Source organism: Phodopus roborovskii, unplaced genomic scaffold (genome assembly GCF_943737965.1).
Source record: "Phodopus roborovskii unplaced genomic scaffold, PHOROB, whole genome shotgun sequence".
NCBI lineage: Eukaryota > Metazoa > Chordata > Mammalia > Rodentia > Cricetidae > Phodopus > Phodopus roborovskii.
In genome coordinates, this window is record NW_026125865.1 from 613571 (window position 1) to 632750 (window position 19180).

At 40.0% G+C, this 19180-nt stretch overlaps 1 protein-coding gene across 1 annotated transcript; it reads right to left on the reverse strand.

Moving 5' to 3' along the window:
* Positions 1-13954: 13954 nt before the first annotated feature.
* Asb12 (ankyrin repeat and SOCS box containing 12) lies at positions 13955-15439 on the reverse strand. Its single transcript, XM_051178860.1, has 2 exons — positions 14614-15439; positions 13955-14197 (listed from the first exon to the last, which is right to left on the reverse strand). Exons 1-2 carry the CDS (start codon positions 15404-15406, stop codon positions 14067-14069), a joined length of 924 nt encoding a protein of 307 aa, XP_051034817.1. The 5' UTR covers positions 15407-15439; the 3' UTR covers positions 13955-14066.
* Between the last annotated feature and the right edge of the window lie 3741 nt (positions 15440-19180).

Consider the following 19180-nt stretch of genomic DNA (forward strand, 5'->3'; position numbering starts at 1 on the left):
CCATGATCTCTGCATTAGCTTCTGCGGAGGGATCCTGTCCTGCTTGATTTCCCGTAAGGAATTTTTCCAGTGATGAACAGCAGTGTGAATGTGTAATTGGATAAACCCTTTCCTCCCAAACTTGCTTTTTGTCATAGTGTTTCATCAGGGCAATAAGTAACCCTAAGTAGGACAGAAATTGGTACCCAGATTGTATTGCTCTGACAGACTTGACCATGCTATTTTGGGGAGGATTGTAAAAGGAATTTGGAACCAGAAGAGCCATTGAGTGTTCAAAGGTTTTAGGTAAGCAATTTTGTGGGAGCAGCTGATAGGTGTCTGGCTTGTAAAGTTCCAGAGGGAAGATTGGAAATCACTAAAAATTCTACTTGGGATGTTGCATATTTTGAATTAAGAACCTATGGTTCTGGTCAGCTGGGGTTGAAGAATCACCCATGATTAACAAGCACCACTGATGCTGGTTAGCTGGAACTGAGAAAATGGTGATGATTAAGAGATCAGCATTGCCAGGCATTGGTGGCACATGTGTTTAATCCCAGCAATCGGCAGGCAGAGGCAGGCAAATCTTTGTGAGTTCGAGGCCAGCCTGGTCTATAGAGCTAGTTCCAGGACAGGTTCCAAAAAATAAAGAGAAACCATGTCTCTATAAGCAAAACAGAACAAGAAGAGATCAGCATCATCAAGGGGACATCCTCTGGGAAGTGTTTCCTCAGAGTCAGCACAGAAAAAAATTGTCTTCAACAGGTGGCCGCGGTTGAACCTTGAATTGTCAGTTGAACTTGGCAGTGTAAGAGTCACCAAGGTGCTATTGCTTTTGAAGACATTAAGGGGTCCACGGAGAAAATCAGAGGCTTAATACTGTGTGGAAGGGTTGAAGTCTTTGATGAGAGCTGTGGTTTGGACAAGAATGACCCCCAAAGGGAATGGCACTATTAGTAGGTGTGGCCTTGTTGGAGGAAGTGGGTCAGTATGGGAGTGGGTTTTGATGTCTCTTATGCTCAAGCTATGCCCAATATGGCACACAATGTAGTCTTCTCAGCTCCTTCTCCAGCACCATGTATAAATAGTCTGCCTGCACATCCCACTATGAAAATAATGGACTAAACCTCTGAAACTGTAAGCAAACCCTAATTAAATATTTCCTTTATAAGAGTCTAGAGGCTCATTGTGTCTCTGCACAGAAATAGAAACTATAACTATGACAAGAACCCAGGAGGGGCTATTGGTAAAAGTACAGCCCGGTTGCAGCAAGAGACCCCAGCATTTTGGAGAAATGACTACCATGGAATGACCACCACAAACAGCAGCAGGTATGAAGTGGAGTTGGCTGGAGCTTAGGAGACAATCTTTGTGTACTGCAGAGGGTAGAGCCAGAGAAGTGAACCAAGTCTCTTCAAGGAGCCAAGAAGACGTGAGTGGATCCCAGACATTGGGCACTTAAGTTATTTACACAGTTGGAGGAGTTTGGTTTCGCATTGTTCAGATTGTGACTGTGCTCTAGCTCATCAGTCTTGAAGAAACATACTTATTCTTGGTTTTACAGGATCTCACAGTCAAGAAAGCTTAACTTTTTAAAGAGATTTTGGTCTTTTACATCAACTTTGAGTTTTAAAAGAGAATGAATATTTTCTCTTTTTTCTTTTATTTTTTTTTTCTTTTCTTTTTCTTTCTTTCTTTTTTTCTTTCTTGAGACACGGCTTTTTTGTATTGTTTTGGAGCCTGTCCTGGAACTAGTTTTGTAGACCAGGCTGGCCTCGAACTCACAGAGATCTGCCTTCTTCTGCCTTTGTCTCCCGAGTGCTGGGATTAAAGGCATGTGCCACCAACACCCAGAGTGACTGGATATTTTTAAGACTGAATTTTTGAGCGTTTGATATTTAAAGACTTGGAAATTTAAAAATTGGAATGTTTATATTGTATTGTTGATGCTAAAGTGTGATCTTAGAGATGAACACAAAAGGTTATAGCTTAACAGTGATATGTTTTATCAAGTTGACAAGGGGTCAATTGTGCTGGCTAGCTTTATGTGAACGTGACACAGGCAAGAGTCATCTGAGGAGTGAACCTCAGTTAATAAAATGCCTCCATAAGATCTGACTATAAGGCATTTTTTAATAAGGCATTTTCTCAATTAGTGATTGATGGGGGACGGCCTAGCCTATTGTGGGTAGTACCATCCTTGTGCTGGTGGTCCTGGTTTCTATAAGAAAGCATACCAATCAAGGCATGATGAGCATGCCAGTAAACAACACCCTTCTGTGGTCTCTGCATCAGCTCCTGCCTCCAATTTCCTGCCCACTTTGAGTTCCTGCCCTGACTTCCTATAATAATGGACAGTGTTGTGGAAGCATAAAGCAAATAAACCCTCCTCCTCCTAAGTTGCTTTTAGTCATGGTTTTTCATCACAGCAATAGTAACCATAACTAAGAAAGACACACTTAAGGGCTGTACAATCTCTCTGGGTAGATTAGCCATCACTCTTGAGTCTTAATTTTCTCTTCTACATTAATGAAGGTACCGCCTGTCTTGGCTATTTTTCTGTTCACAGGTGATAGAAACAAAAGAGTAAGGTTTTAATTTGGCTCCCAGTTTGAGAAGATATAGTCCTTAATATTGCAAAAGGCATGATAACTAGAGTAGCTCATGGCTATAGTGACAGGACTGTGTGGCAGATTTTAGTTATATAGTGCCTACCAAAAAGCAAAGTTTGGCCCAGAAGTGGAGTCAGGCTAACCGTAATGCTTGTTCCCAGCTACCCAGTTCCCATGGCTAGGCCCCACTTTCTTTTTTATTATTAAAAATATTTTTCATTTTACATACCAACAACAGTTCCTCCTTCTAGCCCCTGCCTACCTCCTTCCCACCTCTATCCATTCCTCAGAGGGGGTAAAGCCTTCCTTGGAGAGACAACAAAGTTTGGCATATGAAGTTGAGGCAGGACCAAGCCACTTCCCCCTGTATCAAGGCTGAGCAAGGTATCCCCCCCATAGGCAATGAGCTCCAAAAAGGCAGTTCATGTACCTGGGAGAGGTCCTTGTCCCATTGCCAGCCCTAACCCCTTCAACAGATCAAGGACTTAACTGTCACCACATTCAAAGGGTCTAGTCCAGTCCCATGTAGGTTCCCCAGCTGTCAGTCCATAGTCAGGAAGCTCCCACTAGCTCAGGTCAACTGTCTCTGTGATTTTCCCCATCATGCTCTTGACCCCCTTTGCTCATATGATTCCCCCTCCCTCTCTTCAACTGAACTCCAGGAGCTCAGCAAAGTGCTTGGCTGTGGGTCACTGCATCTGTTTCTATCAGTTACTGGATGTAGATTCTATGATGACAATTAGGGTAGTCATTAGGGTAGACATTAATCTGATTAAAGGTGAAGGCCTATTCAGACACCCTCTCCATTATTGCAAGGATTCTTAGCTGGGGTCATCCTTGTGGGTTCCTGAGAATTTATCTAGCACCAGGATTCTCTCTAACCTCATAATGGCTCCTTCTATTAAAACATCTCTTTCTTCATTCTCCCCCTCCATCCTTCCCCGAACTATTTTCTTGATCCCTCATGTTCCCAACCCCATTACCCATTCCAGTTTACCCAGGAAATCTTATCTATTTTCCTTTCTGGAGCCCTCTATGTGTGTCCCTCTTAGGGTCCCCCTTTTTACCTAGCTTCTCTGGGGTTGTAGATTGTAGCCTAGTTTTCCTTTGCTTTACATTTAATATCCACTTATGAGTGAGTACATCCCATGTTTGTCTTTCTGAGTCTGGGTTACCTTACTCAGGATGACTTTTTACTAGTTCTATTCATTTGCCTGCAAATTCATGATGCTATTGTTTTTTACCCCTGTGTAATACTCCATTATATAAATGTACCACATTTTCTTTATCCATTCGTCCATTGGTTGAGGGTAGGCCCCACTTTCTAAATGTTCTACACACTTCCAAAACAGTATCACAAGTTGGGGAGCAAATGCTTAAACACTTTAGAGAACATTTCACATACAAACTATAACTTCAGCATTAAATCCAAAGGCTACTGGTCATCTTACAATGTAAAGTGCATTCACTTTCATTTCAAGTCCATTCAAAATCGAAAGACTCTTAGCTATGATAGCTTGTAAAATAAATTACATACTTTCAATACGCATGACAAAAAATACTCCCATTCCAGAAAAGGGAGTATATCAAGGGCATATTGGACCAGCTGGGAGATTTAATCCCAGCTCTCTGGAGGAAGGGACAGGTAAAACTTAGGGTGGATCTTAGTGAGTTCAAGGCCTGCCAGGCTTACACTGTATACCCGGTCAAAAAGGAAGGAAGGAAGGAAAGAAGAAGAAAGGAAGGAAGGAAGGGAGGGAGGGAGGGAGGGAGAGAGGAAGGAAGGAAAGAAGGAAGGATGGAAGCGGAAGGAAATATTGAACCAATGAAAGACAAAGACTTAGCATCACAAACACCAAACCCTGCAGTTCCATGTCCACATCTGGGGTTCATTATGACATCATCTGGGCTCCAAGTAGCTTTTTACCCATAGCAGCCCTGCCACCTGCAGTGTGTTACTGGCTCTTCTTTAGGTCAATTACACTGAGTGCCTATAGTTTTCCTTGGTAGACATTCCAGGTTGCTGGCACCTCCAACGTGCTGGTGTTTTCACTGCAATTTAGACTTCACCATCACAGCTTCATAAAATAGGAACTTTTGGATCTTTTCCATTACTATTTTTGTAGGGATGAAATGTGTACCCTGGCACAAATCGAGGAGGTTAGAGGATAACTTTGTGGAGTCAGTTTTCTCCTTCCACCTTTATGGAGATTTGGGGATTAAAAATAGGTTGCCAGGCTTGTATGTCAAGTCCCTTTTTACTGACTGAGTCATCTGGTTGGCCTCTAAGGCCTCTAAGGAACTCCTTGCAGCGACCTTGATGATGCCATATATTTTTGGTCTTACCTTATTTGAACCTTGGTGTAATTCATGACCCTGTAACTCTTGCATTCCTCATGTGTTCAAATTGAGCAATATGTAGATAATGAGAATTTCTACTTTTACAATGAAATGCAATGGTCTTTTAACTACAGGTGTGTGTCTTAATGGCTGAATCTTGGAAAATAATTATCTAGAGGTGTGTTTCTTATATTATTTCAAATTCAGTCAAGTTGACAATGAAAATAACTGTCATAAACCTGGAGCTACAATTAATAAATGGGACCTCTTCAAACTGAGAAGCTTCTGTAAGGCAAAGGACACAGTAGACAAGACCAAATGGCAGCCCACAGACTGGGAAAAGATTTTCACCAATCCTATATCCAACAAAGGGCTGATCTCCAAAATATACAAAGAACTCAAGAAACTAGTCAACAAAACACCAAATAACCCTATTAAAAAATGGGGTACAGAACTGAAGAAAGAATTCTCAATAGAGGAAATCAAAAAGGCTGAAAGACACTTAAGAAAATGCTCCACATCCTTAGCTATCAGGGAAATGCAAATCAAAACAACTTTGAGATACCATCTTACTCCTGCCAGAATGGCTAAAATTAGAAACACCAGTGATGACTCATGTTGGAGAGGATGTGGAGAAAGGGGAACACTCCTCCACTGCTGGTGGGAGTGCAAACTCATACAGCCATTTTGGAGATCAGTATGGCGGATCCTCAGGAAAATGGGAATTAGTTTACCACAGGACCTGGCAATCACCCTCTTAGGCATATACCCAAAGGATTCACATCCATGCAACAAAGACATCTGTTCAACTATGTTCATAGCAGCACTATTTGTAATAGCAAGAACCTGGAAGCAACCTAGATGCCCCTCAATTGAAGAATGGTTAATGAAGATGTGGCAAATCTACACAATGGAATACTACTCTGCAGAAAAAAATAATGGTATCTTGAAATTTGCAGGCAAGTGGATGGCACTTGAAGAAACCATCCTGAATGAGGTAACCCAGTCACAAAAAGAGGAACACAGTATGTACTCACTCATATATGGATTTTAGACCTAGATCAAATGATCACCAGCCTATAATTCACATCACCAGAGGAACTAGGATTCAAGGTGTATTCTAAGAGATTCATATAAAGTCCCTCACAGAACTGGGAAGGGACAAGTCCCCCAGAGCTCAGGTGAAGTGGGGGGGGGGCAGCGAATGGAGAGAGAAGTAGGAGAAAACAAGGGGGAGGAAAGGAAAACATGTGCGACCAGGAAGATTGAGCCTGTTAGGAATAGAAGATAGGAAAGAGAGAGAGATAGAGACACAGAGAGAGAGAGAACATAAAAGAGGGAGCCAATATTGGTTTGAAGATAAAATTGAACACAAAGAAAAGTCTAGAGAACTACAAGACTGCTGCCAAATAACAATTTGAGCTTCCGTGGAAAGGCTATCATAAATGCCCTTCCTGGAGAGTGAGATAAACAACTAACTTCTCCATGGAGCCCTCAACTAATGCCTGTTGGAAACAGGAGCAAACACCCATACATAAACACTGAGTCGAACTAGAACCCAGATGCAGATGGAGAAGGACAAAACCATGCGGCAGAAACACATACAGACAGCCTACCTGAACAAGGAGGCTGATAGCTGGGAAGCCAGCATGGGACTGACTCAGGCCCCCCTGAATATGGGTCTCAGCCAGAAGGACTGAGCAGTCTAAGAGACCTCAGACAGTGGAGCCAGGATGTATCCCTGGTGCACAAAAGGACCTTGCGAACACATCCCCCATGGAGGGATAACTGGCTTAATCTAGAGACAGGAGAGAAGCCCTACTCCCTACTTCACATGACCTGTCAGATCTACATGACCCCAACTGGATGGCATTCCCCTACATATGGAATTGGGGTGGGGGGTGGGAGGGGAGGGTGTTTAGAGTGCATGTGAGAGGGCAGAGAGGGTAAAAGGGAGGGAAGGAGGGAGGGAGGGAAGGAGGGAGGGAGAGGTAACTGGGATCGACATGTAAAATAATAAATTAAATTTTAAAAAAATGCTTTGACTCCAAAATTTAAGTTGAAGGACAAGTTACTGGGGAAAAGGATTTCTATTTTTGTTTCCACAGAAAATGAAAAGATGTGGATTCCTTCCAGACTAATGTGGTTTGATCACGCCAGACAGCCTGAAACAGAGTACCAGGTGATCCTACATTCAAAAAAACTGGACAAAGCAGCCCTACAGACTACAGGCAGGATTTCTGAATCTTCTTCGAATCCCCCATGACAGCGTCCCTTACCAGCAGGAAGTAGTTTGGAAAGAACGACATGCAAATATTGTCTATAAATGTTTGTTTTCATTTAATTGGACTTTGATATATAAAATAAAATAATAAAATAAAAAAATAAACCTGGAGCTTTCAAGTGAATGCAACATTATTCTCTTTGTCTTACTGTGGAGTTCATAGTTTTTCTTTAAGTGCACTGATCATTTTAACAGTTACTACCCCTATTTCTCTATCTGCAGCTACTGTGTTCACTACTTTGAACTAGCTCTCATCCCTCTCTAGCATTTTCCTTGCCAACTGCACATTTTTCGTGTTGCTTGGCTCTGCTGTTTGTTCTCTATTACTGTAAATCTTGCTGACTGGCTAAGAGCAATGAGGAGTAACCTGAATGCTATGCTGTACTAAAACTTTCTCTAAGCAACTTATTCCATTACTCTTGTGTCCTGCCTACAATTTTCAGGACATTGGTAAAAGATGATACATTTTTTTTGCCAGAATATAGCACAAATGTAGCCCAATTTCTGATAGAGACCCCTTTTCCCTCTGAAACCTGATGAACCCGGACTTCACTGTCCACATTTCCATCAGTATTCTGGCTTTTCAGATTTGGGCCAGAATTTCTCACTAAACTCTGCTTATAACCTTCTCATGCTTCTGTGGCTCACACTCTTCCATATTCCTCCTACAAAGCAGTTTTAACAGCCTATAATCCATGGGGTCAAATTTATCTCCACTCCTGACAAGTTAATTTCTGTGTTAGAGGCTTTCTTCGTCACTGTGAGAGAATACCTAAAAGAAATAACTTAAAGTATGAGCTATTTTGACTCTCGGTTTTATCATGGTGGTAAGATCATTTTGTACCATGGTGGCAAAAGGCTGTGGCATATGCTCATTATGTGATAACCTACCTGAAAGCTGAGATGTTGCAGAATCAGGGCGAGGTTGTAAGCCTCAATCCCTGCCCCTCCAGCTACCCTTCTTCAGCTTGTATAGTGTTATCAACTTTGGAACAAATGTTCAAATGCACAACTATGGGTAACATTTCACATGTAATATCATACTGTTTAAGTTACATGTCATGGAGCTATAATAAGCATAAGTGACTAAAGCCTGATACATACAAACCTAAATGAATGTCATCTATTGGTATTATTGTTACTAACACCACCAACTTAGTATCATTGGTCTCTTTTGGATATAATGTAGATATTTTCAAAGTTTCAAGGCTTATAGTATCTTTGAAATTACTTTTATAAAAGAAGCATACAGGAGCCTTGTTTACTTATGTACAGATTCCTTTTGATTCTGCAAACCAGACTAAGCTTCTCTTGTTAACTTTTATTCCCTTAGCACCCAATAGAGTTTAAAAATAAACAGTGCTGAGCATATATTTGCTAAAATTGTCAAATGAGACATTTTCAGATATAATATCATGCTCAAGGGCCAGTGAAGCAGGCTAGAAAGACAGGAAAATTATAATATACAATTAAAAGACCAGTAAATTTTTTTCAAAAAGATGCTCAATCAAAACCATATGTGATAAAAAAAATCTATAAAATACCACTTAGTTAATTTTGTGTTCTCTGTCTACTGCTGGGTATGGGGCCTAACCTTAAGTGAAGCAGTTGGAGGAGAGGAAACCATGATCAGAATTTGTTATATGAAAAAAATAATTTTCAGTTAAAAAGTGAAAAGGAGAAAAGCCAGAAAAAATTATGGGTACAGAGAAAGGGAAGGAACCTCCCACCCTGAAGTCTGGTTGAAGCCTTTCAATAACATAGAAGAAAGAATCCAAACACAATCAACAACACTTGCTGTGAAGGTTGATGTCCTGCTCAGTTTTTATTGTCAAGTGGACACAACCTAGAGTCACCTGGGAAGAGGGAAACACAATTGAGGGATTGCCCAAATCATGGCCCTATTAGTAAGGGAGTGGTTGATTGATGTGGGAAGGGCCAGCCCACTTGAACCCTACTTGCCCAAGGCAGGAGGACCTGGGCAGTGTACTAAAACTAGTTAAGCATGAGCCAGGAAGTGAACTAGCAAGAAACATTCCTCCATGGTTTCTGCTTAAGTTCCTGCTTGAATTCTTGTCCTGACTTCCCTCAGTGATAGCTTGTGTCCTGGGAATTTTTAAATGAAATGAACCTTTTTGTCCCCAAGTTGATTTTGGACATGGTGATTAACATGGTAACAGTTTTTACCATATGCATAGTATTTAGCCTGAATGTATATGTCCTTGGATAGAGCCCCTTTCCATGATAACCCCAAACAACTCTATTTATAGTAAATATATCTCACTTTCCTTGTGAGATAGACATTTACCTTCTCATCTGTAATCTTGTCATGTGACCCTCTGAAACCTGACAGTGATAAGACAGAAACTTTAAAATCTTATATATGCCTATTTTAAAAACAATAAGCTAAGACTACCCCAATGGGCTCATACCTACAGTTGGATAGGTCTTGCTTTCTTCTGAGTGCCTCCTTTTCTGCTAATCATGAATGAGGCTTAAGCTTCTATTGGTTTTTCTTTAATAAAATTTTAACTGTTTTATTATAGTAGCTAGTCCTGAAATTATTTTCATAATTCAAGTAACAAATCATGTATTGGCATTAATTGATGTCCCCTAGACTAGGGTACCCATTCAGCCTGTTGTGCTTACAGTAGGGAGCTGTGCCTCCTTTTCATCTGTATTGGAAAACCATGACATCAGAAAACTGTGATGATTCCACTCACTGAATACTTCCTCTCTGCCTAGTTCAGTGCCACTGAAGAAACATATGTATCATCCAGAGTAAAAAACTAGATACTTCTCTCCGTACAGGTAGCCATTTTAATAGAGGAGGACCCATATTTTACACTTTCCAATTTGGGCAAGGACCTGCCAAATGCTACTATTTTCATTCAGGGACTATAGATACAGGTTAAGAAAATGTAGTGCTTGTGTCTGGGACATTCTGAGATTGATGTGTCAGAAATCAGTGACTGGGAATGTAGCTCAATGATAGAGAATTTGAACAGTGTAAGCAAGCTTCTGATTCCAATCTCAGGCACTGCAAACAAAGTTAAAGTCATAACTTTGAACCATACACACAATTCCTACACTCAGGAGAGAGAGAGTAGCAGAGAAAGATCATAGGTTTGGAGCCCATCTTAGCAACAAAACCCTATGTAATAAGACAAAGGAGAGGAAGAGAGAATGAAAGATAGGAAAAGAACTTGTTCCATTTGCCTGTGGTGATTGACATTTGAAAGTGGGCATACTTTATCCTTCCTTTCCTTCGGGTGTGTGATCAAATGTCGCTATCAGTGAGATCTCACTTGGATATAACATATAACAATCCCCTTTTCCATTGCATTCATTTTCCTCATCCATAACAATACTACTGCCTTTTATTTATCTATTTTTAGTCGTTTTCATTGCTTTCCATTACGATAATGAAAGCATTAACATAGTAAACAAAATACTTCTGTACAATGTATAGTTATGCCAGATAGTAATTAATATAATGGAGAACAGAGAGTGGAAAAGGGCGCAGAGAGTACTGCCTCCACTAATGACCTAGGTGAAAGGCAGTGATGTGGTGAGAAGTATTTGGATTCTGCATGTATTCTGAAAACAGAAGTAGCTGAAGACTGTGATGGTACCTTGTGGTGAAGATTGTAAAAGAAAAATATACCCTAGGGTATGGATCTAGAAATTCACTGGTGATATGGAAACACCACCTGGAAGCAGAAGTGGGATATTCACCAACCAGTATGGATCAAGAAAATAGTTTCCTACCTAATGTTCCAACAGGATCACTGGATGCTTTAGCCAAACACTCACCCATCCCCTTTTTTACTATGACACCCCTAGATGAATGTCAGCCAATCAGGGGCCCTGAACCTTAAAAATCCCCTCACCCCAACCTCGGCTATGATTAAAAAAAAAAAAAAAAAAAAAAAAAAACTCATCCCAACTGAGCTCAAGGTTCTCCAATCTCATCCTGCTGTATCAGGCACATAGAGGGCCCAAACTCAATTGAGCTAGAAGAAGGGCTCTTTGCTTTTGCATACAGGAAAGAAAAAGAAAATAGTTTCCTTATTATAGAAGTTTGGCTACAAAAGGTAGTGATAGAGATGGCCCTGAAGCGCATGTTTGTTTCTACATGCTAGAAGCATGTAAGCTTATTTGTATGCTGAGAAAAAGAGATCAGTTACACAGAAGACAAAGAATCTCAGTGGATAAATGTGCTTGCCTCTAAGCCTGACTACCTGAATTCCATTCCCAGGACCCACTTAAAGGTGAAAAGAGATATGACTCCAAAAGTTATCCTGTGATTTCTACATATGTGCTGTGGCAGACACACAACAAATAAATCAAATATATGTAATTTAAAATTTAAAAGAAAAAGGAAAGATAATCTGGTGCAGGGTGGTGGCTGGTGATAGATGGGATCCTGAGTACTTATACTTAGTCTTGGTTAGTAGCACAGACTAAGACAAGAAGGAAGAATGGGAGGATTCAGTAGTATATTGACATGAGAGTTCCTGCTCTGGAATGTAGGACGCACTAAAGTACCAATTAATTGTGAGAAGAAAAGCAGTATGCAGTGCGGGGGGAGGGGGATTTAAGGAAGCTAGCTAATACTGCACAGAGTCAGATATAGCTAATTTAGAAAATGGCTAGTTAATAAAGGCCCTGGTAGGATGTTGTCTAGGTAGGTATATTCACCCCATTCTGTAGATTTGTGAATGACTACTTCTTTTGTAATCAGTTATTTAACAACAGGATCTCAGTTTTTTAATCTATCAAATGGCCATGAGTATGATGATAACTTGTCAAATGAGTTAATCTACATAAAATGATTATTTGAACAAATTCTCCAGCATATAAAAGTATTTGTAAAAGTGAAAGTAACTTTTAGGTTTCTTTTGAAAAATATAGTTAACAAATCACAATTTTATATGAAAATGAGAAATAATGTAATATTTTCATTAAATGTAGCATGATTACATCAAGCTGATTGACATACCCATCATCTTATTTGCCTATAATTTTATGGCTTGACATGTAAATTTTATTTTTAGTCATTTTGAGTAACATACTGCATGGTTATTGACTATAGTTTCCTATCTATCTGAAAATTAGATCTTGTAATCAGTAATTTCCCATTCCATTTCTCCACATGCCTTCAGCCTCTGGTAACAATTAGTACTAATGATGTTAAAGGAAAGAGGTCAGGCATAGAAAAAAAGCACTCAATTATCTAAGTCATATGTGAATTATAAAATGAGTTAAATATTTCATAGAAGTTAAAAATAGAATGGTGATTAGTTTTAAAATGGCCATGAAATTCTGGTTTGTTAATTCACATTAGAGTAACTATAGATAGTATCACTGCACTATAGACAGTTCAAAAAACTGGAAAAACTATAATTTTTACCATAAATTATAAATATGTAAGGAAATAATATTCTTAACCTGATTCAAACATTGGACATTGTATAAATATATTGAAATATCATGTAGTGCTTTATGTACAGATACATTTTAATGTTTTACATATAGGTAGAAATAAACTTAAGGTTGGAAATTTAAATAAAGAGAAACGAATAGACAGGAAAGAAGGCAGAAAAGGAGCAAAGGGAAAGACACCAGGGGTGATATGACTTCTGAAATACAGTACCTAGTCCAGAATAAGGAAATTCTGTGGAGCCAACCCATACATTTCTAGGAATATAATTTCTGGAAAAGAGGGCAATTCTGATTAGAAAGAATGGCTCATTGTTAATTGAGGTCAAGGATGCTAAAATACAGTAAGTGACAATTTTGAAGCAGTTTATCTACAATCTGAAGCACTGCAAGGCCAGATACTACTCTTGGCCTACATACACTGCCTTTATACTGAATAAAGTCTGCTTATTGGACTGCCTAGCAAGGAGCTAGCAAGCAGGCTAGAAGCCAAAAGCTACACTTCCTTAGACTTCTCTTCCACAGGCAAGGATCTAGAGCTCAGCTGAAGTTTAAAGTACTTAAGACTCGGACTTCCGGAAAGTTGGCATTGACAGTTTAGGGAATGGGGCTATTAGGTTCTCACTGAGGGTTAGTGACAAGAAAAAAAAAAGCCAAGGAAGATTGAATTGGCAACTAGAAAAAGAATACCTAGAAGTATTCTGGAGAGGTGCTATTACCCAACACAAGGACATTTAATTTTGCCAGTATCTCAGTAACCTCATGTAGAAAATGGGGCTGTTTCAGGCCCTCTTTGTTGGATATTTTGTGTATACCAATAATAGTTTCAATTGCAAGTCTTTTGACATGCTCAGTGTCCAAATGTTTTTAGGGGTAACCATATAATCTGTGCTTCACATACCACAGAAGATTGTGCACTGTTCCAATGGGCATAATTTTCTAGCAACTAACCCAGATAGAGATAATGATATTTACTTTGAGAATAGTCAACATGGGCTAGAGTAGATACTAGAAAAAATATGTGGAATCCAAGTCCACTTGGAGTCTTCCATATACTTGGATGTTTTCAAAAGCTTTATACCAGGGCAGCAAACTCTTACCAAGAGCCTTGTTGAGAAGGTGCCACAATGGGTCAGTTTTCTCTCTTCATTTTTTCAGCCCACAAGATCTCTGTGCTTGTCAGGAACAGAACTCTGACTATCCTTCCCTATGGCAGATCAAACCCTTTCCCCATGAACCTCCCCCATTCCCACACTCAACAGCAGACACCAGGACTTACTTTGCTCAAGACTTTATTGTGGAGGATAATACATCAGAGTAGTCATGAGTTGTATTATACTCAAGCTCCCTGGTTTACCAGGTATCTTTGGGAGGTATCATGGGTTCCTTGGAAGGTTGAAAACTTATCATTGATGTCTGAGGTAGCTAATCAACACAGGGGGGATATCCAGCTTGTCAATGGCTTGCAGCTGCTTGGCCTGGAATAGGGATCTGCGGATAACTAAACGAGCCTGAGACAGGAGTGCCCTCGGAGTGGCTACAGCAAAGAGAAAGAGATTATGAGCAACAATTCTCAGTGTACTTATCCTCACCAAGACTACATCTACTTGGCTGTGGCTGCTACAGTCCTAATGCCCTCTCCCTTCTAAGAATTGTCCCAACTGTCTCCCAGTGCATGGTAACAATGGGGAAACACTGAGGCCTAGAGAAGAGAAGCTTAGGCCATCAAAACAGTCTGTTACTGGCATATCTAAGACCAGAAATTCTATAAATGCTTTCTGCATACCCCATCTTGGTGACCCCTTCACTCATGTGGAATCTTTAACCTTTTCTCCACAGGAGCTCAGGAAAATGAAGAAGAGGGAGCTGTCCCTAGGTCAACTCAGAGGGAAAGGCTTAGATGACTTGGAACCCTGAGACCCATTCTACCAGGTATGCATGATCACCACTCACCTCGGGCTTGTAGCAGCAATTTGATGCCTTTATCATCTTGTGAGGGTTCCAAGGGGAGAGATGGAAGGTAGATGTTAGCTCCAAAATCTATTAAAAGCTGGATGTACTCTGGCTCACAATTATGATGAAGGCATATTTCAAGAAGTGTGCGGGGTTGTGGAACACGACCTAAGAGGCTCTGGTCAATGCAGTTGTAATCAGGATCTGCCCCATAGAGCAAAAGCAGGCGGAAACAGTCAAGGTGCCCATAGACTGCAGCCAAATAGAGGGGGCCAGAGCATGAAGCTATGTTTGAAGCCCAGACAGGTAGTTTAGCTTTGACATTGGCCTCTGCGCCATGCCCTAGGAGCTCCTGTAAGATAGCAACAGCACCATCACGTGAAGCAGTGAGAACAGGAGAGCAATTGTTGTAGATGCTACCACTAGGACAGGCACCGGCTTCTAGAAGCATACGCACACATTCCAGATGACCATGACTAACTGCAGTAAAAAGTGGTGTTTGTGCTTTGACATCCAAGCTATCAACATCAGCACCATGTTCCAGGAGAACCTTCACGCAGTTCAAGTGACCATAAGAAGCTGCCAGACGCAAGGGTGTTCCAGGTATTCCCCAGCCACTCCTGCTGTTGATGAACCGTTTATAGCGTTCCTGGTGTAGAAGGTGGTCCAGGGTACAGGAGTCATTTTCATATACAGCTTGATTGAGAGCCTGCTTCTCTCTGGTGTCAGTATCCTCCTCCTCCTTTTCAGGCTGCAGAAGAGAGAAGATCTTGGCAATATCCATGAGGTTCATTCTGGTTTATTGGAATAGCACTGTTTTCATTGTGCAGAAGTAACAACTACAGATCTGTGGGGAACAAAAGAGGGAGACAGACTAAGCATCCCTATCAAAAATCTATGTTTACTTTCTGACCTTCACCATTAGGGTACTCATCTATTGGGGTCCTGTTTCTCAGTTTCATTTATTTTAGGACTCAAGATGTCTGTCAAAATAGGTAATTTCATAGCTTGGTGACTTAGCATATACTGTTCTGTCTGCCGTTGTGCCTAAGAAATAGATGGTAAGGGTATTGACTGTTTAAATTAAGAGGTAGCATCCCAAATAATATAATTAAAATGAAAGCAAGTAGATTGCAGAAACAACAGGTCTCCAGAGCAAGTTCCCTATGATGATGAATAGTTTCTCCCTTAGGACTGCTCCCAATCAAGAGTGCCTTTGATTGCTTACACTTCTTCGGAACCTTCTGCTTCTCCATCTTTTGACTCAAGCCTTATACCATTCTCTGTTAAATATAGTCTAGAGCTTTGACTCAAACCTCAACTCTTCTTCCCTCAATAATCTTTAGGCCTCAGTAAGTCACCTATGACCCAATAAGGGACTTAGCTTAAACCCTAGACCATGCCACTATGTATCTGTTGAGTTAGTTTCTCTATAATTTATGTTCACATAACTCTAGTGGTCATCACAATGCACTGTGGCTTCTATAGGAATCTGTTTTGCCTCATCTGCCATATCGTGGTGTGGGTAAGGGAAAGAAACCTTCCTCCTGCCCCTCGCTGACTGTGGCAGATGGGAGAGCTGACCCTGAGGTCATACGATCACTAGTGCTGACATTGCCCTTCACCAGCTGCAGCACTCAGCTGAGTGGCCCCTGTATCTTGCCTAACACAGTAGAGGTGTGGGTATGGGGAAGCTTATCCTGCAGAGTGTGAAAGCAGAACTGGCCCCAAATCTTGCTCATCACTACAAAGGGTGAACTAACTGGGCTAATTTTGGAGAGCTCACCCTGGTGGTGAAGATGGGGGAGAGCTGGCAAGAAACAGGGTTTGAGATGGTCTACCCCAACATCCACCCCATCTATGATCTGCTGGAGTACAAGAAGGGGCCTCCTGCAGACCCAAACCTGCAGGATCTCCACAACACAATTCAACAACAGGATATCCAAGAGGAGTTCCAGGGAGGCCCCAGCATCGATAGTGTAACAAAAACCTGAGGCATCAAAACAGACCAATGGCCCTTTGTAATGAATACTTGCAAGTAAAGATATATAGATATAAGGGTTCATGATTCACTATGTCATTCTACAACTTCCTTAAAAATATTTTCCTGTTTTACTTTTTTCTCTTAAATTTTATTTTATTTTATTGGGGTGGGTGTTGCAGGGGCAGAGGGCAGATATGAAGGGACAGGAAATGAATTGGATCAAGATGCATGATGTAAAAGACACAAAGAATAAATAAAAAGAAAGTAAAAAACACAGAAAGAAATAAATTAATGTAGCCCTTGAAGTCTTATCTTATCCAATAAGACAAAGAAGTAAAAGCAACATAAAAAGGCAGAGAATTCAGACTTTGTTGACTCCCCATGGGAAGCCTTACTGTCTCTGAGGAGTGGATGAGGGTAGGTTGGGGGAAGTTGGGGACAGCAGGAGAAGAGGAAGGAGTGGGAACTAGAATTGGTATGTAAAATGAGAAAAGATTGTTTTAAAAGGAAAAGAAGGCAGAAATCAACTAACTTATCTGTACAGGCAGAAGTCAACTTACCCATATTGCATATTTTCAGACCACGTAACAATCCCTTAAGACTTTACTGAAAAAAAAAAAAAAAACAAAACCATCGAAATAGTAAGATAAAATACTGACATGTAAAACTCAATAGCCTTTCTATATACTGATAATGAATCTCAGTAGAAACTATGAAACTATCCCGTTCACAATAGCTTCAAAGGTGTGGTGGTTTGAAAGAAAATGGCCCTCTGAAGGGACTGGCCCTATTAAGAGGTGTGGCCTTGTTGGAGTATGTGTGGTCTTGTTGGATGAATTATGTCACCATGGAGGCTAGCTATGAGGTCTCATATATGCTAAAGCCACACCCAGTGCCACAGTCCACTTCCTGCCGCCTGCCTATTCAGATGAAGAAGTCTCAGCTACTTCTCCAGCACCATGTCTGCCTGCATGTCACCATGTCACCCCATAATAATAATGTACTAAACCTCTTAAAATGAAAGCCATTCCAATTAAATGTTTTTTCTTTGTGAGAGCTGCCAAGGTCATGGTGTCTTCCCAGCAATAGAACCCCTAAGGCAGAAGTATACCCTGGTATAAACTTTGATAGAAGAGTCCTTTTTAGTGAAAATTATATAACTAAACAAACTGACTAAGACAGAAGAAGATAGAAATACCTCAAGTTATCATGGATTGGCAGAATTAATATTGTGAAAATGTCCATATTACCAATAACAATCTACAGACTTAATTCAATACAAATCAAAATTCCAACAATGCTCTTCACAGAAAAAAGAATATAATCCTAAATTAAATACTGAAGCATAAATAGGCCCCAACTAGCCAAAAGAATCACCTATACTATAGATATCAAAGACTTATAACACAAAGCCACACAAACAATATCTGTATGGCACTATCACAAAAGCAGACACGTAATCCAACAGAATACAAGATCTAGAAATAAATCGACACACCTACAGCTATCTGATTCTTCACAATGGCGTAAAAGGACTAAATCACAGAAAATACAATCTGTTCAACATTTGGTGATGGTAAAACTAGATATCCACATGTAGCAGAATGAAGCTAGATCCCTATCTGTCAGCCTACAGGAAAAATAAATTCAAAATGTACCGAAGACCTTAATGTAAGATTTAAAACTCTCAAACTACTAGAAGAAAAATAAGACAAACACCTCAAGAGATCAGCATTGATAATGATTTTCTGAAAAGGACTTCAATAGCACAGGAAATAACTACAACGAATTGACAACTGTAATTATATAAAAGTAAAAGGTTTTTTCACAGTAAAATAAACTGCTAATAGAATGATGACACAGTTTACAGAACAGGAGTAAATATTTGCTAGCTATACACCTAACAAGGTATAAATATCTAGAATAAAAAGAAACTCAAAATAGGATTACTATATGACCCAGTAATACTCCTGGGTATATACCTGATTCTAAGTGAACATACCAAGAGTTATTTACACATCTATGTCAATAATAGTACTATTCATACTAGCCAAGTTGTGGAATCAACCTAGGTATCCAACAATAACTCAATGGTAAGGAAACTGTGGTGTATGTAAACAGTGGAGCTTTATTCAGCAATAAAGGAACATAAGATGATGTCACTTTCAAGAAAATGGATATAACTGGACATCATATTTGTAAAATAAGTCAGATCCTGGAGATTTATACAATACTTAAAATTATTTAGGTCTATTCATCAAGGTAGAAGTAGACTTTTTGGAAGAATGAGGTAGAATGGGGAAAGAAGGTGGTAAGAGGTAGAGAGAAAATAATGATAGTGGGGCAAATATGGTCAAAGGACATGATGCATTTGAAAAAATATTTTTGTGAAACCAAACACTGTGCCATCACCATATGCTAATGAAGACAATTTTAAATTAGCTTGAAATTATGATAATTACTGATTTCTTTTTTATTTTCTGTTTTTTAAAATAAAAATTTAAGACAGTCACTCTGGAGCCCTGGCTGTCCTGGAACCTGCTATGTAGACGAGGCTAGCCTAGGATCCACAGAGATCCATCT

Bases quoted from the DNA above. Each gene is read 5' to 3' on its own strand.
- Asb12 (XM_051178860.1), bottom strand. From the start codon at position 15,406: ATGAACCTCATGGATATTGCCAAGATCTTCTCTCTTCTGCAGCCTGAA. The intron at 14,198-14,613 runs GTGAGTGGTGAT...TCTTTGCTGTAG, and splicing joins ATTGCTGCTACAAGCCCGAG to CCACTCCGAGGGCACTCCTG.